General features: G+C 46.4%; 1 protein-coding gene and 1 long non-coding RNA gene across 2 annotated transcripts; one reads left to right on the plus strand and one right to left on the minus strand.

Moving 5' to 3' along the window:
* Positions 1-291: 291 nt before the first annotated feature.
* LOC140906167 (uncharacterized) lies at positions 292-6,396 on the plus strand. Its single transcript, XM_073329666.1, has 3 exons — positions 292-746; positions 1,271-1,496; positions 6,375-6,396. The coding sequence occupies exons 1-3, from the start codon at positions 362-364 to the stop codon at positions 6,394-6,396; spliced, it is 633 nt and encodes a 210-aa protein (XP_073185767.1). The 5' UTR covers positions 292-361.
* A 2,418-nt stretch (positions 6,397-8,814) lies between these two features.
* Positions 8,815-22,191, minus strand: LOC140906041 (uncharacterized). The gene is made up of 3 exons (XR_012157029.1): positions 22,105-22,191; positions 12,283-12,406; positions 8,815-9,081 (listed from the first exon to the last, which is right to left on the minus strand). It is a non-coding gene; the product is annotated as an uncharacterized LOC140906041 (long non-coding RNA).
* Between the last annotated feature and the right edge of the window lie 1,536 nt (positions 22,192-23,727).

Below are 23,727 nucleotides of genomic sequence, written 5' to 3' on the forward strand. Positions count from 1 at the left end.
GAATTTGGGGTACTGTGGACACAATTTGATGGTATTGGCGTCCGGGAACTATCCCAGAGTACTCCATTGTGACCGCTCTGGACAGCACTCTCAACTTAGATGCACTGGCCAGGTGGACAGGAAAAGGCCTACAAACTTTTGAATTTCAATTTCCTGTTTGGCCAGTGTGGCAAACTGAAGGTGAGTGCAGAGCTCATCAGCAGAGGTGACCATGGTGGAGTCCCAGAATTGCAAAGGAGTTCCAGCATGGACTGAACGGGAGGTATGGGATCTGATCGCTGTATGGGAAGAGGAATCCGTGCTATCAGAACTACGTTCCAGTTTTTGAAATGCCAAAACATTTGTCAAAATCTCCCAGGGCATGAAGGACAGAGGATATAACAGGGACCCGAAGCAGTGCCGCATGAAACTTAAGGAGCTGAGGCAAGCCTACCAGAAAACCAGAGAGGCAAACGGCCGCTCCAGGTCAGAGCCCCAAACATGCCGCTTCTATGATGAGTTGCATGCTATTTTAGGGGGTTCAGCCACCACTACCCCAGCCGTGTTGTTTGACTCCTTCAATGGAGATGGAGGCAACATGGAAGCAGGTTTTGGAGACGAGGAAGATGATAGCTCACAGCAAGCAAGCGGAGAAACTGGTTTTCCCGACAGCCAGGAACTGTTTCTCACCCTGGACCTGGAGCCAGTACCCTCCGAACCCATCCAAGGCTGCCTCCCGGACCCGCCAGGTGGAGAAGGGACCTCTGGTGAGTGTACCTTTTAAAATAGTATACATGGTTTAAAAGCAAGCATGTTAAATGATTAATTTGCCCTGGCATTCGCGGCTCTACTGGATGTACTCCCAAAGCCTTTGCAAAAGGTTTCTTTGGGGAGGGCAGCCTTATTCCGTCCACCATGGTAGGACACTTTACCACTCCAGGCCAGTAGCACGTAGTTGGGAATCATTGTATGTTTGTGTTATCCTCAGGAGAGTGATATTATTCATGGTCACCTGGTTGAAATAGGGTGGTTTTCTTAAGGGGACATTCAGAGGTACCCGTTCCTGCTGGGCTGTTTGCCCGTGGCTGAACAGAAATGTTCCCTGCTGTTAGCCACGGGGAGGGGGGAGGGCCTAGCCACACGGTGGAGGGCGGCAAAATGCGACCTTGGAACGAAAGCACATGTGCTGTGTATGTAATGTTAACAGCAAGGTTTACCGTGAAAGAGTGTACCCATTGTTCTAGAAAATGTGTCTTTTTAAATACCATTGTCCCTTTTTTTTCTCCACCAGCTGCATGTGTTTCAAGGATTACAGGATCTTCTCCTTCCCAGAGGCTAGCGAAGATTAGAAGGCGAAAAAAACTCACTCACGATGAAATGTTCTCTGAACTCATGCTGTCCTCCCACACTGACAGAGCACAGATGAATGCATGGAGGCAGACAATGTCAGAGTGCAGGAAAGCACAAAATGACCCGCAGAAGAGGTGGTGGGCTGAAGAGAGGGCTGAAGCTGAAAGGTGGCGGCAGCATGATGAAAGGAGGCAGGATTCAATGCTGAGGCTGCTAGAGGATCAAACTAATATGCTCCAGCATATGGTTGAGCTGCAGGAAAGGCAGCTGGAGCACAGACCACTACTACAGCCCCTGTGTAACCAACTGCCCTCCTCCCCAAGTTCTATAGCCTCCTCACCCAGACGCCCAAGAATGCGGTGGGGGGGCCTCCGGCCACCCAGCCACTCCACCCCAGAGGATTGCCCAAGCAACAGAAGGCTGGCATTCAATAACTTTTAAACTTTTAAAGTGCTGTGTGGCCTTGTCCTTCCCTCCTCCACCACCCCTCCCGATGCTCCTCTCCTCCACCACCCCTCCCGGGCTAACTTAGCAGTTATCCCCCTATTTGTGTGATGAATTAATAAAGAATGCATGAATATGAAGCAACAATGACTTTATTTCCTCTGCAGCGGTGATTGAAGGGAGGAGGGAAGGGTGGTTAGCTTGCAGGGAAGTAGAGTGAACCAAAGGACGGGGGGTTTCATCAAGGAGAAACAAACAGAACTTTCACACCGTAGCCTGTCCAGTCATGAAACTGGTTTTCAAAGCTTCTCTGATGCGCACCGTGCCCTCCTGTGCTCTTCTAACCGCCCTGGTGTGTGGCTATGCATAATCAGCGGCCAGGCGATTTGCCTCAACCTCCCCCCCCCACCATAAACGTCTGCCCCTTACTCTCACAGATATTGTGGAGCACACAGCAAGCAGTAATAACAGTGGGAATATTGGTTTCGCTGAGGTCTAACTGAGTCAGTAAACTGCACCAGCGCACTTTTAAACATCCAAATGCACATTCTACCACCATTCTGCACTTGCTCAGCCTGTAGTTGAACAGCTCCTGACTACTGTCCAGGCTGCCTGTGTATGGCTTCATGAGCCATGGCATTAAGCGGTAGGCTGGGTCCCCAAGGATAACTATAGGCATTTCAACATTCCCAACGTTTATTTTCTGGTCTGGGAATAAAGTCCCTTCCTGCAGCTTTTGAAACAGACCAGAGTTCCTGAAGATGCGAGCGTCATGCACCTTTCCCGGCCATCCCACGTTGATGTTGGTGAAACGTCCCTTGTGATCCACCAGAGCTTGCAGCACTATCGAAAAGTACCCCTTGCGGTTTATGTACTCGGCGGCTTGGTGCTCCGGTGCCAAGATAGGGATATGGGTTCTGTCTATGGCCCCATCACAGTTAGGGAATCCCATTGCAGCAAAGCCATCCACTATGACCTGCACATTTCCCAGGGTCACTACCCTTGATATCAGCAGATCTTTGATTACGTTGGCTATTTGCATCACAGCAGCCCCCACAGTAGATTTGCCCACTCCAAATTGATTCCCAACTGACCGGTAGCTGTCTGGCGTTGCAAGCTTCCACAGGGCTATCGCCACTCACTTCTCAACTGTGGTATTCTTGGTATTCATGTGCTTCAGGGCAGGGGAATGCAAGTCACAAAGTTCCATGAAAGTACCCTTATGCATGTGAAAGTTTCTCAGCCACTGGGAATCATCCCAGACCTGCAACACTATGTGGTCCCACCAGTCTGTGCTTGTTTCCCAGGCCCAGAATCAGTGTTCCACCGCATGAACCTGCCCCATTAGCACCATGATGCCCACATTGCCAGGGCCCGTGCTTTGAGAGAAGTCTGTGTGCATGTCCTCATCACTCTCATCACCGTGCTGACGTTGCCTACTCGCCCGGTTTCACTTTGCCAGGTTCTGGTGTTGCATATTTTGCTGGATAATGTGCGTGGTGTTTAATGTGCTCCTAATTGCCAAAGTGATTGAGCGGCCTCCATGCTTGCCATGGTATGGCGTCTGCACAGAAAAAAGGCGCGGAACAATTGTCTGCCATTGCTGTGACGGAGGGAGGGGCGACTGACGACATGGCTTACAGGGAATTAAAATCAACAAAGGGGGTGGCTATACATCAAGGAGAAACAAAAACAACTGTCACACAGAATGGCCCCCTCAAGGATTGAACTCAAAACCCTGCGTTTAGCAGGCCAATGCTCAACCCACTAAGCTATCCCTCCGTCTGGTAGTTCAGGTAGGACTGAATCTCCATTAAAGTTTCCAAGGTGCCCCTGACAGATCTCACCAAAATGATTGTTGGCCGTTGATTTCACGGAGGGAGGGAGGGGGGATCAAATGAATACAAAACAAATCTTGTCTATTTCTTGTTTTGATCCACTCTGTCTATCTTTTACATCTTTGGCTGGCAGCAGACGGTGCAGTAGGACTGCAAGCCATCCACATCTCCTGGCTGCTCGGTAAAGATGGTGCAATAGAACTGCTAGCCATCCTCATCTCCTGCCTGCCCAGCAGAAGATGGTACAATAGGACTGTCTGCAGGACTAAAGAGAATGACCTGGTTGAGTCACTCCTAATTTAATCCCTGGGCCCATGTCTGCCCAGGCGCTCCTGACCAACATTACCAAGGCGGCCCGGAGCACCTCGGACACGATGAGGATGGTTTTCAGGCCTATTGCAGTGTCTGCTGCCGCAAGGCAATGGGTTGCTGCTGCTGTGTAGCAGTGCTGTACCAAGTCTGACAGCACCCAGGAGACATACGGTGACAGTGAGCTGAGCGGGCTCCATGCTTGCCGTGGTATGGCGCCTGCACAGGTAACTGAGGAAAAAAGGCGCGAAACAATTGTCTGCTGTTGCTTTCATGGAGGGAGGAAGGGAGAGAGGGCCTGACGCCATGTACCCAGAACCGCCCATGACAATGTTTTTTGCCCCATCAGGCACTGGGATCTCAACCCAGAATTCCAATGGGCGGCGGAGACTGCGGGAACTGTGGGATAGCTACCCACAGTGCAACACTCCGGAAGTCGACACCAGCCTCGGTACTGTGGAAGCACTCCGCCGAGTTAATGCACTTAATGCACTTAGAGCATTTTGTGTGGGGACACACACAATCGACTATATAAAAACAATTTCTAAAAACCGACTTCTATAAATTTGACCTAATTTCATAGTGTAGACATAGCCTCGGAGTCCAGTTGTGTGTGTCCTCCCCTTAGTCAGAGGGAAGGGCGATCCTAGCCGAGTCTTACTCACAATCACGGTACATCCCCTATAGATCAGTAGTTCTCAAACTAGGGCCGCCGCTTGTTCAGGGAAAGCCCCTGGTGGGCCGGGCCAGTTTGTTTGCCTGCTGCGTCCACAGGTTCAGCCGATCGCGACTCCCACTGGCCGCGGTTCGCCGCTCCAGGCCAATGGGGGCTGCGGTAAGCGGCACAGGCCGAGGGATGTGCTGGCCGCCCTTCCTGCAGCTCCCATTGGGCTGGAGTGGCGAACTGCGACCAGTGGGAGCCGCGATCGGCCAAACCTGTGGACCCAGCAGGTAAACAAACCGGCCCGGCCTGCCAGGGGCTTTCTCTGAACAAGCGGCGGCCCTAGTTTGAAAACCACTTCTATAGATTACTCTGCCTCAGTGGCTGCAACCTGCCTGTTTACTTGCAGCCAATCTCTCCTCCATGCTCCCCCCTGCCGGACTACCAGAGCTCCCTTTTAAGCAGGCCTTCCATAGGGAGCATGCTCAGCTTAGGGGCAGGGCCTTTTTGGCCGTATACTGTTGCACCACTCCTTTTTTCCATAGTGTGGGGTTTGTAAGCCCCATCACACACCTATCCTGTCAGGCTGAGTGCTGCAGGGTCGGCCTGTATGGATAGGTCTCCTCTGTCCCGCAAAAAGAAGTCCATGTTCTCGTGGTCACATCCCACTCAATGCAGTAGCTCAAACTTGTACAGGTACAGTGAGAGGTATGAGAGCATAATCCTCAAGTTATGGTCTTTTGTGGTGTTCTGCCACTGAAGAGCTGCATGATCCATCATGAGATGGAATGGCTGGCCCCATAAGTAAGAGCAGACTGCTTCAAGCGCCCATTTTACTGCCAAGGAATCCTTCTCTATCACTGAGTATGCCACTTCCCAGGGGAACAATTTCCAGCTAAAGTAAAGGATTGGGTGTTCTTCTCCCTCCACCTCTTGGAAAATCATGGCTCCAAGGCTGATATCGGAGGCATCTGCAGGATGAAAGGTTTAGAAAATCAGGGTGGAACAGGATGGGCTCCCAAGTTAGTTGATCTTTTAATTTTTTGAAGGCTGTGGTGCAGCCCAGAGACCACTGGACTGTCCTGGTATGGACAGTCTTTGTGGTGCGTGCAGTACATTCCACCAGAGCTTGGACCTGTCCTACCACAAAGGGGCATAGGCACCCCCTCCCCACTGCATACCCCAGGTACATCACCTCTCAATTAGCCAGGCAGCACTTGGCAGGATTAGTTGTAAGTCCAGCACTTCTGGAGGGCCTGAGGACTGTTGCAAAATGTTTTAAATGCTCATTCCAGGACTTGCTGTAGATAACGATATCATCGATGCACACAGCTGCATCCTGATCATGAGGCTGAAGCACCTTGTCCATCAACCTTTGGAAGGTGGCTGTTGCTCCATGTAGGGCAAAAGTATTGTCTGGAATTGGTACAGGCCAAACAGAATGTAGAAGGCTGTCTTTTCTCAGGACTCCAGAATCAAGGGGATCTGCCAGTGACCCCTGGTTAGGTCAAGAGTGGAGATATACTTGGCGGCCCCTAACTTCTCTAACAATTTGTCAACCCTCAGCATCAGGTAGGCCTCCAATCTGGATACCCCACTGACCTTCTGGAAGTCTCTGAAGAATCTGGTCAACCTGTACTGTTTAGGTACCAACACTATAGGGCTTTGCCACTCACAATGTGACTCCTCGACTACCCTGAGGTCTAATATAGCTTGCAGTTAATTCTATACTGTTTCCCATATGCGCCTCGGCAATGGCCAAAAGTTCTTGCTTACCTTTTTCCCTGTTTCAGTCTTTATGTGATAGAACACTAGATGAGTTTGTTCTGCAACTGTGGAAAAGACTGCCAAGAAGGACTGGGCAAATTTTTGGATCTGCCACTTTTGCTACATCTGCAGGGTCTTCTCCGACCAGGACTTATTCAGAGCTGGGGGCTATGGAAGCCTGAGGCCTGCGTTCTGGAGGATATGGCATTAGCAGGAGCCCTTCTCAATATTTCCAGGCCTTTAGCAGATTGACCTGGTACATCTTAATGTCTTTCCTTTTGCTGGGTTGATGAACCTCATAATTTACTGCCCCAATTCATCAGATCACTTCAAAGGGGCTTTGCCATTTAGCCAAAATTTCGATTCCAAGGTGGGGAGCAGGAGTAACATCCAGTCCCTCAGTTGGAACTCCTGGACATGGGTTCCCTTATTGTACACTTGCACTTGCCCCATTGTGCCTTGGGTAGATTTTCTCTCACAAACTCTCCTACTGCCTTTGACTTCTCTCTTAGTTATAGCATGTATTGTTCTGAGTTCATAGCTTTGGAATTTAGTTCCTCCCATGTCTCCCAAAGGAGGTCTACTACTCCCCTCAGCTGTCTCCTGTATAGTAATTTGAATGGGGAGAACCCTGTCGATGCCTGACAGACTGCATGGATGGGGAACAGGAGTGGTGGAAGTAATTGGTCCCAGGGGCAGGCTTCCAAAGCTACAAAATTCTGCAGCCTACTTTAATTTCTTTGCCAGACCATAGAATTGGGAGTGGTACACTGATGTTCTTACAGCTTTTAGCATCAACAAGCTACACAGTTCCCTCATAAGATGGGACATAAAGTTGGTGCCCTGATCTATGATTATTTCCCCAGGGAACACCACCTGGGCAAACACTTTCATGAGCTCCAGGGCAAGGGTTTTTGCCTTTCTGGAGTGTAGTGGAATCATCTCGGGGTACCGTGTGGCATAGACTAATAGGACTAATCTGTGCTAGAATCCAGCTGCACTCTTTTCCAATGGGCCCACTATGTCCAGACTGATCCCCTCAAATGTAATCCCTTACCACAGGGAGGGGTATCAGTGGGGTCCAGGTTACCTTCCCTTGACTTGCCCGCTGGAATTCTGGGCAGGAGGCACGGTACTCTTGTACCTCCTGGTGGACAAAGTGTCACCTGGTTGAGAATTTTCCCCTGACCAAGGTGTCCCCCACAGGGTGACATGCCAGACATAGTATTTCCCTGAGGTACTTCTTTGGAACAAGCAATTGCATTTTAACATCTCCTGTCTGGTGGTCCTTCTCTGTTCTCTATATTTTCTCTAGCTTGAAGTGAGGCCATTGTTTCTGGAATCGAAGTTCTACCACCTCACCATTGACCCAGGTGAGCTGTTCATAGGTTCATCCCAATGTTGAGTCATTTTTTTGTTCTTCAACAAAATCCATGTTGTCCAAAAATATGTTGGTCACTGCCGGCTCACTTAATTTCTTCTGTTTGTCCCCCTTGGGGAAAGTCTGTCCCACTACAGCCAAGGTGCCATCTGTGGGGGGGGAGGGGGCATGCTCCTTGTCCTGGGTCTTCCTCCTTGCCTTTGCCTGCTAAGGCTTGCGGCTCCGCTGTCTCCTTGTTTCCAGTGTCACTGTCAGTCACATGCAGGGGCTCCCCATTCTCAGACTGCATCAGGTCTCTAAGAAAACCACCAATCTCACCCAATTATTACCAGATATGCCAGATTTAGGGCTACTGCCACACAGATCCTTCATCATGGTTCCGCCAGCCCCCACCCACCGCTGCTCCGGTGGCCCCAGGCAACTGGACCCGGAGCAGCAGTGGTGGCGGCGGGGCCATGGGCTGCCCCCTGCCTGGAGCAGTGGCAAATGGTGACAGGGCCCTGGGTCACCCCCACCTCAAGGAGCATCAGCAACCACTGGAGCACACCCACCCCCAGCAGCAGCTCCACTGGAGCAACCTCCCCCACACAGCACCAAAGATTTAGTGAGGGGTGTTTTTAGTAAAAGTGATGGATGACTTTTTGGTTATTGCCTATGACTTGTGTAACCAGGCTGGCCTTGGTGGGACCCAACTGAGAGTGTCAATTCAGGACAAATTGCTTAACTGCAGGGCAGTTACAGCCCAAGGCTGGGGTTCCTTTGCACACCAAGGCAAACCAAACCAGCCAAACAGAGAAGACTTGAGTTTTAACCCACTGGCTAACCACAAGTCACATAAGCAATTCCCTTAGATGCTCCAGTTTTCCAGTATCTCCACCAGTGCCACTCGTTATGGGGATGAACGGTTATGAAAACCAACACCCCAGTGAAAGAAAAAAGGTTCTCCCTATCCCAAAGGACCAAGCCGCAGACCCAGATCAATATACAAATCAGATCTTACCCACAAATCACGCTGTTGCCAATCCTTAGAATCTAAAATCTAAAGGTTTATTCATAAAAGGAAAAAGATACAGATGAGAGCTAGAATTAGTTACATGGAATCAATTACATACAGTAATGGCAAAGTTCTTGGTTCAGGCTTGTAGCAGTGATGGAATAAGCTGCAGATTATAACTTCAAATCCAGTCTCTGGAGTACATCCACAGCTGGGATGGGTCATTTAGTCCTTTTTTCAGAGCTTCAGTCTGTAGTGAAGTCCATCCAGAGGAAAGAAGCAGAATTCAAGACAAGGTGGAGATGAGGCAGCTACCTTTTATAGTCTCTTCCAGGGTAAGGACACCTCTTTGTTCTTACTGTGGAAAATTACAGCAAAATGAAGTTTGGAGTCACATGGGCAAATCACATGTCCATGCATGACTCAGTTCTTTACAGGAGGCAGCCATTGCTCACATGCTATCTTAAACGTTCCCAGGAAGACTTCCTATGTGGATTGGAGTCTCCTAAGGTCCATTGTCAGTTAAGTGTTTCTTGATTGGGCACTTAATTTGCAAATTCCTTTCTCAAGAAGCTGACCAAATGCTTTACTAAGGCTACTTAGAATCAAAACACATTGATATACAAATACATAGCCAATATTCATAACTTCAACTACAAAAATGATACAACCATACAGATAGTATAATCATAATCAGCAAATCATAACCTTTCCTTAGACACCTTACACAACATCCTTTGTATAATATTTGCTGCAAATATATAACAGTGGTTGCAACAATGATCTATACTGTCCCAGTTCATATTAATAATGTCACAACTTGTCAGTGACTTTTACTAAAAATACTCGTGCCTAAACCATAGCCTTAATGATAGCAAACAGATCAAAGCTGATTACCTAGTAAAAAACAAAACCACAAACTGAGCTTAACACACTAGATAGGTAGCACTTATGACTTAGCAAATCCTCATCCTGAGTGATAAACAGGCTGGCAGATTCTTAAGGCACAAGCAGTCTTGGCTCTGCAACTTGGGTTTTTCAGGTTTTCATACACAAGCTAGAAATCCCTCTAGCTTGGGACCATCACTTCCCACAGTTCAGTCTTTGTTCCTCTGGTGTTTCCAGGTGTGTTGTTGTAGGGGGAGTGAGGTTCACCCATGATGTCATTGTCCCCCTTTTATATCTTCTTCCCTCTTGCTGGAAAGCTCTTTTGCTGGATCAAACATTTCCCATTGTATGATGCTATCTCTGAGAGGTTTCTATTGTACACAGTTCATGGGGTAATCCTTGGGCTTTTGTGAATTTCTTCAATGAGCCATTAACATTGTTTGGCCTTTTTACTGTTGTACCTGAAAGGCCGCTTGTGGGTGTTTTCAACCTCACAACATGTTTCAGTATCACATACATAGCCAAACTCCATAACTTCACATACTACGATAACACATACCATCCAATGAGATATTAATGTCTAGCAGATCAAGATGTTTAGAATGATATCTCACAAGGCATACTTTGTACAAAACACATCCTAATTACATGACAGTGGTGAATATTGGGGTGCCAGGGTGTCACAGGCCCCATCTAGTCTCCTGCTGCTTCTGTTGGCCTCAGGGAGGACCTTGCCCTTTGGTCCCCTTCACTTCTTAAGTCCTGGTCCTGATGGAGGCACATGCCCACCTGCCATTCTTGATCTGCCTCCCCCACATCCTTGCTAGGCCGAGATAGCCTGGTCCTTCTGGCCCACCCTTTTCTTGCTGTCTCTTCTGTTGCCTGGATTAGTTGAGGTGGGACTGGACTGGCCCAAAAGATTTCTGCTCTGGGCCTTGTGAGGAACTGGTATTTCTCCACCAAGGTTATGACCTCAGAGAGGATTTCAGGAGAGTGGTACATCACCCATTCCCATCCTCCAGCTGAGAGAATCTGTGTGAACTGTTCTGGGACAATTCTTTTGGCTACTTGGGCTCCCTACTTTTGCTGGGCTGGAGCCACCACAAGCAATGTTCGCTTAGGCACTGGGCCACAACCTGTGGTCATGGCCTGGGTGTGAACCTCTTCTCCCCCGCCCCCCCCCCCCAATTGCTTGTGGTACGTCTCGGTGGAAATATCAAAACATGTCTAGGATGGTCACCTTCAGTCGAGGGTGCAACTATCACATCGAGACCCCAGTACACAATCTGGGCCACTTCTGTCAAGTAGGGCGCTAGCTCTCTGCAGGCTAGCAAGCCAATAAGGCCACACTGTCAAAGGTTACCAAGAATGCCTCCAGGTTGTCCCCTGGTGCCATTTTTGTTAGCTTCAGCAGAGGATTCAGGTCCAGACCTGGGCTAGAGCTGCCTGCTGCCGAACTCCCCAGCATAGCCTGCGAGTGAAACAGTGTGTCCATCTGCTGCACAAGATGTTGCTGTTGGTCGCTTTGCTTGGCTGTTAATTCCTTGATGAGTTGTTGCTGCTGGTGTTGCTGGGCAACCAGCTACTAGGGTAACTGGATCTGCTGCTGCTGCTGTTGTTGTTCCACAACCCATTTCAATGGCTTGTCCAAATCCACCTTTTACTCATCCTTTATACAGTTCCCACATTCACCACCACTTTGTAGCAGGCTTTGCTTATGGGCCAGCAGGACTTTTGGTCAGGCTGCAGCCAAACAGTCTCTCTGGCTCTTCCAGGCAGTCTGGGGGCCTGGCAGCCACTTCACAGTTCATCACTCCCGCCCCTCCCCCCCCACCCCAGAGTCCAGGATCTCTCAGAAAGCAGGGGGAAGAGGGAAGGGTGGGGGACCCAGGCCCTCCCTCTCCACCAGATCTGGCCCAGGGCCCAAGGGAAGAGAGGGGAGGGGTGGCTCAGTTCCTTCTGATTGCCTCTCTAAGCCTCCCCTGAGCCGCTTCCTACCTTCCCTGTTTCCCTTCAATTTGGGGCATGGTCCAGCCTTCTGCTTACCATCTCGGTAGTTCAGGGCTTCAGCTGAAGAGGCTGGTGGGGATGCTTTTTAGCTCCGTGTCCAATTGTCCCCCACTTAGTCAGGGGGAGTGGGATCCCAGCCTAGTCTTACTCCCAGTCCCAGTCTTTTCCCTGTAAATTGCTCTGCCTCAGTGGCTACAGCCTGTCTGCTTTCTTGAAGCCAGTCTCTCCTCCATGCTTCCCTGTGCTGGGCTGCCAGAATTCCCTTTTAAGCAGATCCTCTATAGAGAGCATGCCCAGCAGCTGCTGAAGATTGGAGCCTTCTTGGCCCAATACTGTTCCATCACATGGTCCTATTACAACCTGGTGCATTAAATAGCATTTCACTCTGTAAATAGTCTCATTGGCAGAACTGGCCTCCTAAAGTAGCAAGTCCCACTGAAATGCAAAATATAATGATTATTTAAAAGTGTAAAAAGGATAACTTAAGTGATCAAGAGCTATCTTATGAGCAACAGGTTATTTTTCTGAAATATTCAGATATAAAAAGAATGGCAAGAGATTTCTTTGCTAGAAAAAAAATTACACGTTGCCTTGGAGACTTTAAAGAAAGTCTATATTTTCTCCAGTGCCCCAAACTCTCATCATTTCATGTCTCACTTACTGCAACATTCTTCTCGCTGGACTTGACAAATGCAGTCTTGTCCCACTCATATCCCTTCAGAATGCTCTGCCAAGGTCATTTTCCTAGCCTGTCGTTTTGACCATGTCAGTCCTTTCTTTGCATCCTGTCATAAATATAAAGGGAAGGGTTACCACCTTTCTGTATACAGAACTATAAAATCCCTCCTGGCCACTGGCAAAATTCACCTGTAAACGGTTAAGAAGCTAGGATAACCTTACTGGCACCTGACCAAAATGACCAATGAGGAGACAAAATACTTTCAAAGCTGGAGGGGAGGAGGGTGAAACAAAGGGTCTGTCTGTGTGATGCTTTTGCTGGGACCAGGTCAGGAATGCTCTTCAGAACTTCTGTTAAGTTAGTAAGTAATCTAGCTAGAAATGCGTTAGATTTCCTTTGGTTTAAATGGCTGGTAAATAAGCTGTGCTGAATGGAATGTATATTCCTGTTTTTGTGTCTTTTTGTAACTTAAGGTTTTGCCTAGAGGGATTCTCTGTGTTTTGAATCTTATTACCCTGTAAGGTATTTAGCATCCTGATTTTACAGAGGTGATTTTTTTACTTTTTCTTTAATTAAAATTCTTCTTTTAAGATTCTGATTGCTTTTTCATTGTTCTTAAGGTCCAAGGGTTTGGGTCTGTGTTCACCTATGCAAATTGGTGAGGATTTTTATCAAGCCTTCCCCAGGAAAGGGGGTGTAGGGCTTGGGGGGATATTTTGGGGGAAGATGTCTCCAAGTGGGCTCTTTCTCTGTTCTTTGTTTAACACGCTTGGTGGTGGCAGCATAGGTTTCAAGGACAAGGCAAAGTTTGTACCTTGGAGAAGTTTTTAACCTAAGCTGGTAAGAAGGTCCCCACATCTGTACCCTAGAGTTCAGAGTGGGGAAGGAACCTTGACATATCCCTTCACTGACTCCCCCTTTATTACATCAAATATAATCTGCTTGTCTTTACTTCCAAGGTCCTTCATGGTCAATCCGCACTTTCATTTGCTATTGACCCATTGATGCTGACCTCTATTTGGCTCATGAAGTTAGCCTCCATTGCCTACTTGTTAAATTTTCAAACAAACACCTTTTGACATTCTCCCATACTGCCCCTCATACTTGGGAGTTATACCCTGTAAACATCCACTAATTTACCTCATTAGCCACCTTCGAATCCCTCCTCAAATGCTGCCCAATATTATCTCATTGTTTTCTTTTTCTCCCTGGTCTGTCTGTACCCAGCTATTATCCCTAGTCTTATACTCTTTGGGGCAGGATTGATCTTTTTGTTCCGTGTTGGTACGCTGCCTTCCACAATGGGGTCTTGGTCTCTGACTGGGGCTCCTAGGCACTAGGATAGTACGAACAACAATCAGTGGCTGATTGGATGTATCCTGAAAATAGCTGGCAAGTTCCTAGAGAAGAGCTGTGCGAATAGCTAATTTACTGGTTCAGTGACTGAATTAAAAAAAAAAAAAGATCAGGTTGACCCTAAATTACAATTTTTTCCAAAATATTTCAGCAAAATGAAAAAGTCAAAGAAAATTTATTTTGGTCTAAAAACAATGTTTCATTTGACCCAAAACAAAATATTTTGTTTCATTTTAGGTGGGTTTTTTTTACCCTTTTAAAAAAATATAAGTGAAGCACAATTTTAAATGAAAAGACATTTTGAACGGAAAACGAAACATTTCATTTCAACAATGACAAAATGAAAGGTTTACCATGTTCTGAATTTTTTTTCAGCTGAAACAAATCAGCAGATTCTACAGGAATTAGCAAAATGTTTCAGTTCACCCAAGTATGCATTTTTCAGTGAAAAAAATTTTTGTTCAAAAAATTTTGTCCAGGTCTAGCCTGGACACCACATCTGTAATATGTGGATGAAAATTTTTGAAGTAGGTTCTCCCAAAAAAGAACAATCTAGATCCCTGACAAAATGAGTCATGTCCATTTTATTTCACTTACTTTCTGCTATTTTAAATGTACACTCTTTCAAGATGGGCATTCACCTATTAATGCTTTATTATTATTAATTAGCATTATTTATTATTAACAACATTTGTGTTGGAGTAGCACCTAAAGGCCTCAACCACATTGGATCCATTATGCTAGGCACTGTACAAACATATAATAAATGACAGTCCTTTCCCCAAACAACGTACAGTCTAAGAGACACAACATAACAGAAGAAACAAGAAGTGGGGGTGGGAGAGATGAGGTGACAAATAGTTGGATGTACACAAGTCCCAGCTGTCCAGTAGTAATGATAACTGCTCTTCACCTGCCTAGCCATTATCAGGTTGTACTTCATTCCATGCATTCCAGAAGAGGTGAGTTTTGAGGAAAGACTAGTAGGAAGACAGGATAGTGACTTACAGATTTTGACTGTGAGCTTTTCCAACTTGTGAACATGAAGGGCAGCTTGAGAGAAAGCACAGAAGTTTTTGTTGCAAAAATGGAGAATTGGGTGATTCCATAGCCCAAAATACAGTAGAATCCCTGCCATCTGAACCGTGACTATCCTAACCTTCATTTCTAATGAACTGTGAGCAGGTCTCCGTGGTTTGCTCACCCCAACTCCTCCATTATCATTAAATGTTTGGTGCCACCCAAGCAGTTTGTAGACTCAGCATTCTGCTGTGGGATAAACTAGTGTGCATCTGAAATAACCACACTGTGATAGATACACATTTCTAAGGATTGTTTGGCAATACAATGGCCATATTCTTTTGCTGTAACCCCTTTTATTTCAGTGGGATTGTATCAGCGTAATAGATCATAATTTGATCTCTTGTGTTTAGCAAACTGAATGTTGTCAACCTATATCCTGTAGATGAGGAGGAAAGATCTAAAACTACAGCAGCAGTGGGAGCATCTGAGACACATCAGAGAGGCCAGTGAATGATAATCGGTTGATCAGAGCTTTTGGACTTTACTGATCTGAGATGGATTTGAAGTTACAATTTAGATGTGAGGCTCTATATTCCTTTGTTGTGTATCTATCTAGTTAGTATCACTGTTCCCCTTTTTGTCTGTTACAGCCTCTTGTTGAGCCTTGTTTTAGATTAGATTGTAAACTCGGTCAGCGACTGCACTTCGCGCTGCAGGTCCCCCAATCTTGACTATTACACAGCACCTATCACCATGGTATCTAAGTGTCTTCTGATTCCCAAGAACTTCGAACATATAGTTCCCCAATTCAGTGCCGTTTGCAAGAGCCAAATCAAAACGAGTCAGCTTAGCTTGCATTTATGCATCTTTTTCTCAGATTAATGACTCCAGCACGATTTTACTAATTTACACTAATGACAACCTATTACAAGTTACTGAATTTTGTGAATTAGCCAAAAATGAACAAACAGGGTTTAAAACACACACACACAAAAAAACCCATAAGCATAATGCATCATAAAACATTGTTTGTTCATTTATTTTGCCAACTGTACTTTGGATTTAATTATTCATAAAACTTCATAGTACAGTGTGGTTGCAAATGTAAAGTAAGTAGCATTTGCACAGTGGTGTGGGGAATACCTGTAATACTGCAGGTTTCTGAGTAACAGCCATGTTAGTCTGTATTCGCAAAAAGAAAAGGAGTACTTGTGGCACCTTAGAGACTAACCAATTTATCTGAGCATAAGCTTTCGTGAGCTACAGCTCACTTCATCAGATGCATACTGTGGAAAATACAGAAGATGTTTTTATACACACAAACCATGAAAAAATGGGTGTTTATCACTACAAAAGGTTTTCTCTCCCCCCACCCCACGCTCCTGCTGGTAATAGCGTATCTAAAGTGATCACTCTCCTTACAATGTGTATCATAATCAAGGTGGGCCATTTCCAGCACAAATCCAGGTTTTCTCCCCACCCCCCCCAACAAACCCACTCTCCTGTTGGTAATAGCTTATCTAAAGTGATCACTCTCCTTACAATGCGTGTGATAATCAAGGTGGGCCATTTCCAGCACAAATCCAGGGTTTAACAAGAACATCTGAAGGGGGGGGGGGTAGGAAAAAACAAGGGGAAATAGGTTACCTTGCATAATGACTTAGCCACTCGCAGTCTCTATTCAAGCCTAAATTAATTGTATCCAATTTGCAAATTAATTCCAATTCAGCAGTCTCTCGCTGGAGTCTGGTTTTGAAGTTTTTCTGTTGTAATATCGCAACTTTCATGTCTGTAATCACGTGACCAGAGAGACTGAAGTGTTCTCCGACTGGTTTATGAATGTTATAATTCTTGACATCTGATTTGTGTCCATTTATTCTTTTACGTAGAGACTGTCCAGTTTGACCAATGTACATGGCAGAGGGGCATTGCTGGCACATGATGGCATATATCACATTGGTGGATGTGCAGGTGAACGAGCCTCTGATAGTGTGGCTGATGTTATTAGGCCCTGTGATGGTGTCCCCTGAATAGATATGTGGGCACAGTTGGCAACGGGCTTTGTTGCAAGGATAAGTTCCTGGGTTAGTGGTTCTGTTGTGTGGTATGTGGTTGCTGGTGAGTATTTGCTTCAGGTTGCGGGGCTGTCTGTAGGGAAGGACTGGCTTGTCTCCCAGGATTTGTGCAGGAAATGGCCCACCTTGATTATCATACACATTGTAAGGAGAGTGATCACTTTAGATAAGCTATTACCAGCAGGAGAGTGGGGGGTGGGGGAGAGAGAAAACGTTTTGTAGTGATAAACACCCATTTTTTCATGGTTTGTGTGTATAAAAACATCTTCTGTATTTTCCACAGTATGCATCTGATGAAGTGAGCACTGGCTCACGAAAGCTTATGCTCAAATAAATTGGTTAGTCTCTAAGGTGCCACAAGTACTCCTTTTCTTTTTGTAATACTGCAGTGGCTCTAATTACTTTCAGACAATGAGTGTCAACATTTTAGTGATGACCTTATGTACTAGTAAATATGGTACCACATAATATATTTTGTAAAATAATTAAATTTTAGTGATGAGACTTTAGAATAGTGTCTGCTATTAAATCTTTATAGGGTGAGAGAGGGACCGCCACATTTTTCTGCAGGTTACAAAATATGAAGTTCATTGGAGTATGGATTAATGAAGTTCTGCTCTGTTTTATTAGTTAGATAAGAGCATAACATTCCACAATAGGTGAAAAAATATGCATCAGAATAGCAACATTTCTGTTATGCAAATGAAGATGTTCTGATAACCCTACACTATAGCAGAGCACCAAACTCTGCCTTCCTTCAGTTCATTTTGGCCAGATTGTTAGAACTACAATATGTCAATTGTTAAGAAAATTTCTCCTGCACAACATAAAACAAGGACATAAAGACACTTTGCATGAAGTCACTGTGGGGAAACCCTGGGACCTTCTGGAGAGCATGAAGTACTTCTGTATCTCCCATTTATCACACAAGCATTCTAGCAGTAGAGCCAAATGAGATATGTAGAAATACCTTGCTAATCTACATTGGATGGTGCTTGTTTTGTAAGCAGGTCATGGTGACCCTGAGAAAAATCTTAGTTGCTTTTGTGTTTTCATTATTTCTTCTGCGACACTGGCATTCTCTAGGCCTTTGAAAATGCTAACACAGAGAGAAAATAAATAACCAACATGTTATTTAGTGCCTTTCATCCCAACGGATCTGGAAGTAATTTACCAACAGTGGGCCTGGTGCTCAAGGGAGGGAATGGAGCTCAAGAAATCTTCCCCCATTATGCCATCTGCATATTTGCCTGATCACAGTACTGGGATGTTATGAGTCGATGACTGCTACTTGGTATAGGACAGACCCACTTTCTATAGGGCAATTTTTCAAACAGTCAATTAAAAAAAAGTTTGCCTCTGTAGCAAGGTGTTCTGACCCTTTGATGATTAGGAGAACTCTCCTGGACCAGTACCACTCAATTACAGGAATAATACCTCTAAAATAGAGGATGTAAATGTAAAAAGGGTAAATGCACACAAAAGACCACATTTCACAGCGAAAGACCAGATTTCTTGGTTCATGACGTGGTTTTCATGGCTGTGAATTTGGTAGGGCCCTACCCCTCAGCAGTGAGGAAGAAAATTAGCTCAGAGGCTACTGGGAATTGCAGTTCCCAGGGTAGCTGGGCCAGTAGCCTGGGATTCTGGCAAGGTCTGCCAGGAAATTGGGGTGGACGTATATGGAGTCTTCCCAAAAGACTGGGGAGAGACTTGGAAGGAGCCAGTTGTGTTAAGGGGTGTCTCCAGAGTTTGAGCAAACAGCTCACTTTTTTTTTTGTATTTACTTTGAGGCAAACCCTTTTGGCAAGGGACTGAGCCAATCAGATTGTGTCTCGCTACACAAGAGCTCTTTGTTGGCTGATCCATGGAGAAGTGTTTTTCTTCACCTCAAAGAACAGTATATGGCCAGAACTGTCAATGTAGCTGAGACATAAAAATGTAGTTTTTTCCCCCTCTCCCAAAACTGCAAGGGTCTAGCCCTTTCTGTCTGTTTGACCTGCCACACAGCTTCTTGCTCCTGTTACTTGTAATCCCAGCATTCTTAAATGACTACAGTTTGGTGGGTTATCCTTTATGGAAAAGCCCTATAGAATGTCATAAAGAATGAAGCTTCCTATAGAATGTTTAAACCAGACTATAACATTTTATAGCATGGAGACAATGTTGTACTAAATTGTATAGCCCTTTTAAAGTCAAGCATATAGAATTCTGTTTAGTTTCTCCAGAACCCTATTATCTTCCATCCTATTGAATTCTATAGGACTTTTCCATACAGTTTTCAAGTCTCCACCTCTTCTTTTGAAGTGGATTCTTTTAACCTAGTTATAAGATATTTGGCTTAGGCAGTGTAGATTTTTACAAATTTTTTCATTTATTTTTCTCTCCGTGGAGCTTTGTGTTCTACTTCATCCAGTCACGTTCCAATCACTTGCCTGCCTTTTAATATGTAACTGAACTTTGAATATAAAAGAGTCAGAGTCACTAGTGTGGACTCCAGCACCTGAGTGAAGTCAGTAGGACAGTAAGGCTACATCTACACCGCGCACAACTTTTGGTGGTGTGTAGTATATGTGTAGCTACATATCGCAGTGGAAAGCACACTGTGTCCACCCTGTGGTGTGTAGGTACATGTGTCAGTGAAAGGCTCTGGCAGAGGTGAGGCACTGGGGGAAAGGCTTCAGCAGCTCCCCGTTGCTGGTGCCTTTCACTGGGGCAAGGAAAGGCTCTGACAGTGGGGAAGCAGAGGCTGAGCCTTCCCCCGCTCCCTTCCTCTGCCAAAGCCTTCGTCCACTCTTGGAGATTTTCTCCACTGCCAGGGCCTTTCCCTGCACTAAAGCCTTTTCCTGTTGCCGGAGTCTTTTTCAGGGAAAGACTCCAGCAGCGGTGAGGCAGCAGGTTACTACACTGCTATAAATAACAGTATGGATGGGAAAGCCTAGCTTGGCAAGTAGAAAGCCATGTAGGGTATGTATTCAACTACATGCCCACACCCTTCAGGTGTGGCTTTACTCTGCTCACCTAAGCTGTGCTTTACCATCTACATTGCTCTTTATACCCATGCTAGCGAGGTTACATGGGTATGTACACTACATGCCACCAAAAGAAGTGTGCAGTGTAGTGAATCCCAGTGCAGAATTAGGTTCTAAGTTTGTTTATGGAGCTTCTGAACTGGCTGAATTTTAACCTCCAATGGATCTGATTTTTTTAAAATGTCTTCTGATATTGTTACCTCTGATGTGTCATGATGGAACCTACTTTTGATAGAATTTAATTTGTCCATAGTAACTTGTACAGTAACTTGGCCTCTGGTCAGCCCTTTTGAGTTATGCAGCATGATTAAAAAAAGAGTCTTCCCTTAAAAATAAGACACATTTTGCATTCAGCTATCTCAAAAACACATTTACATGTTGACATGAATTTAATATTCAATGAGAACAAGTATTTTTGACAAAAAGTATTTGAATTTTACTGATGGCCAAACTGTGCTACAGGGAGGTTAAGTGATATGCCTAGGATCTCACAGTAAGTCAGTGAGAAAATCAGGAGCAGAGTTCAGACACATTTGTGTGTTTTAACCACTAAACAACATTGCCTCTTGCAGTGTTACACAGTCTGCTACCACAACTGGCCTTTCTTCTTCATAATATTCCTTCGTTCCTCCTTTTGTGTGTTGTGCCTTCCCTCCAGATATATAAGCTTATCTCCCTTACTATGCTTGCTCCTAGTTAAAATGTTGAGTCTCAAGGAACACTGGCCTATTGTTCTGAATCCCCTATTTTAAAGACTAGCTTTCTTTTGTCCATACTCCATAGCAAGCCTCTAGTTGCTTATGTAGGCCAACGTTTTCAAGTATCCACTAGTTTTGTGAGTCCAACTTGAGTCATCTTGAGCCTAATGAGCACCCAAAATCTGAGGCCCCTCAAATTAGAAGCCATGTTGAAAATGTTGGCCATATAACATTTCTGAGGTGAATAAGACTTCTCCATGGATCAGCCAGAAGGGGGCTCTTGTGCAGCGAGAAGCTATTTACCTGCCCTCCTCTGGACCCAAGTTTGTCGCTTTCACAGCACCAGTCAATTCCTTTGATACCGGTGAAAAAAGCTCCCAAATCTTTACTCATTCCCTCCCTGTTGTTTCATTCATAAAGTATAATGCTAGAACTTTACTAAGCCCTGTGGACTGCTCTGTCCATGTGACTGAGTTGCTAAGGGTTACAATATTTGAACATTCAAAAACGAAGACACTCCACGGGGGGAGGGGAATTTGCTCGCACCCCTCCCTCCCGGCCCCCCCTCAACTCCACCCCTTCCCCGCCCCTTCCCTGCCCCCATTCCAACCCCTTCCCCCAAAGTCCCCACTCCAACTCTGCCCCCTCCCTGCCCCATTGGACCCCTTCCCCAAATCCCCGCCCCACCTCCTCCTCTGATTGTGCCGCGTTCCCCCTCCTCCCCACCGTGCAAAACAACTGTTTAGCAGCGCCAGCGCTGGGAGCTAGGGGGGAAAAGCGGGCACTCTCTAAAATGATCAACATTCACTTTCTTTCTCGAATAATCAACATTCACTCTCTTTCTTGAATGATCAACTCTTCTTTGGGGAAAAATAATAATGGCAAAATCCCAGACATTTTTAGATATTTAAAAATTCCTCCCAGATGGCAATTTAAGAACCAAAAAGCCGGACATATCTGGGAAAATACAGATGTATGGTAATCCTAGAGTTGCTTCCAGCCTAACTCCCTATGTGCCCTGTTCCACTGGTTTGCCCCCAATAATAGTCTCTCCAGAGAACATTGGCCCTGTGACTCTAGTTCCACTGATCACGATACATCTTCCCAATCTTACAAATATATTAATATAAGCATTAAAAACAAATAAATTGATGCCCAAACCCCCACCTTGTATCCCTTTGGCCAGAGGTTGCTATTATGTAGCCGTGTTGGAGTCTTGTCTTTACCACAGACTCAGCTGTTTACATAGTCTTTGAGATGGTGTGATTGCCTGTTGAAGAGACCAAACTAGGGAGTGACCTATCTTTCTCCCTGTCACCTGTCTCCAGTCTAGCAAACTCTCTCTGTGGCGTTTCCTCCCTCCCTGCGGGGTTGGCCTCTGGATGGTTTTCTGTCTTTCCATTCTCTGGTGATCTCTGTAGGCTCTCTCTGCGTACCATGTCTGCTAGCTTGTAAGTGGCTTCTGCTCCTTTAGCTCACTTGTATCTCTTGTGTAGTCATCTTGGGTGCCACTACACCCCCCATGACTCCTTTAGTCCACTCCTGGTATTTGTAATGGCTGGTTCCTCACAGGAGTGCCTGTCTCCAGGGCCAGTAGACTGACCTGTTGTACTCTAGTACCTGCTTTCTCAGATTGTTTGCCATCTCCATCCCTCTGGCTGCAACAGGCATCACTGCTATCAGGATTTTGGTCCTTTGTCCCATGAGTGCCTGTGCTGGACTGTTTTGGCACCCCTGTGAAGGGGTGTTCCTGTGTGCCAAAAATGCTAACAAGAGGTCTGAACCAGCAGAAACAGCTTTGTGCAACAGCCTCTTAACTGTTTTCACAGCTGATTCCAATTTACCATTAACTCTGTGGGTATGCCAGGGAGGAGGTGTGGTGGTCAAACTCCTGTTTGCATGCAAATTCCTTGAATTCTTCCAAGGCAAAATGCGGAGCCCTGGGTGTGGGGCTGGCAGCCGGGACTTGCATGTGGGGCTGGGAGCGGAGCCCCGGGTGTGGGGCTAGCAGCCGGAACGCCGAGTGCGGGGTCAGGAGGAGCAGAGCCTGGGCGCAGGGCTGTCAGCCGAAGCCCCGTGTAAAACCAGAGGGTGCTGCAGCACCCCCCACACCTCTAGTTCCCATACTATGCTCCATGGTCCCTCAAGGGCACCCACTTAAGGTTTCCAGCTCCTAGACATCACCTCTCTTGGGTAGACACTCGGTCTCTCTCCCTCCTGACCAGGGTTTTAAGGCTGCACAACTCCCTGCCCTACACTTTGATATCTGTGAGCAAAAGGCCAGTGCCTGTGCATTGCTTTCTCCCTGGGGGTTATGAACAGTGTATTGCCAGCCATTACAAGTTACCACACGCTGCCACCATGTTTCATTCACAAAGTGTGACGCTGAATGCAGGTTAAAGTTGAACAAATGGAACTTTATTAAACCCTGTGGATAGGGTTGCCAACTTTCTAATCGCACAACTGAACACCCTTGCCCCGCCCCTTCTCCAAGGCCCAGCTCCCTCCCTCCGTGACTCACTCTCCCCCACCCTCACTCATTTTCACTGGGCTGGTGCAGGGGTGCGGGAGGGGGTGAGGGCTCCGGCTGGGGGTGTGGGCTCTGGGGTGGGGCAGGGGATGAGGGGTTTGGCGTACTGTAGGAGGGGGCTCAGGGCTGGAGCAGAGGGTTGGGCTACAGGAGTGGGTGTTGGGGTACGGTTCCCAGCCAATGGGAGCTATAGGGGCAGCGCTTGGGGCAGGGCAGGGTGCGGAGCTTCCCTGATTGCCCCTGCACCTAGGGGCTGCAGGGACATGCCGGCCACTTCCGGGAGCCGCACAGAGCCAGGGCAGGCAGGGAGCCTGCTTTAGCCCTACTGTGCCGCCGACCACACTTTTAAAGGCCCAGTCAGCGGTGCTGATGAGAGCTGCCAGTGTCCCTTTTTGACTGGGTGTTTCGGTCGAAAACTGGACACCTGGCAACCCTGCCTGGCCACCCTGCCTGGCCCTGTGGACTGCTCTGTCCAAACTACTGAGCTACTTCCAGCCTAACTCCCTGTTCCACTGCTGTCTCCGCAACAACAGTCCCCCCCGGAAACATTGGCCCTCTGACTTCAATTTCACTGACCATGATACACCTGTATTAGGAATTTATAAAATTGAAATAAATCAGTCACATTCATCTCTGGTTTAACTCCACCGATGGCAGCTGAATCACATCACAAAATATTTTAGCCAATTAAGTTTTAATTTACCCCAGGGCAT

Source organism: Lepidochelys kempii, chromosome 2, assembly GCF_965140285.1.
Source record: "Lepidochelys kempii isolate rLepKem1 chromosome 2, rLepKem1.hap1, whole genome shotgun sequence".
In the NCBI taxonomy this organism is placed as follows: domain Eukaryota; kingdom Metazoa; phylum Chordata; order Testudines; family Cheloniidae; genus Lepidochelys; species Lepidochelys kempii.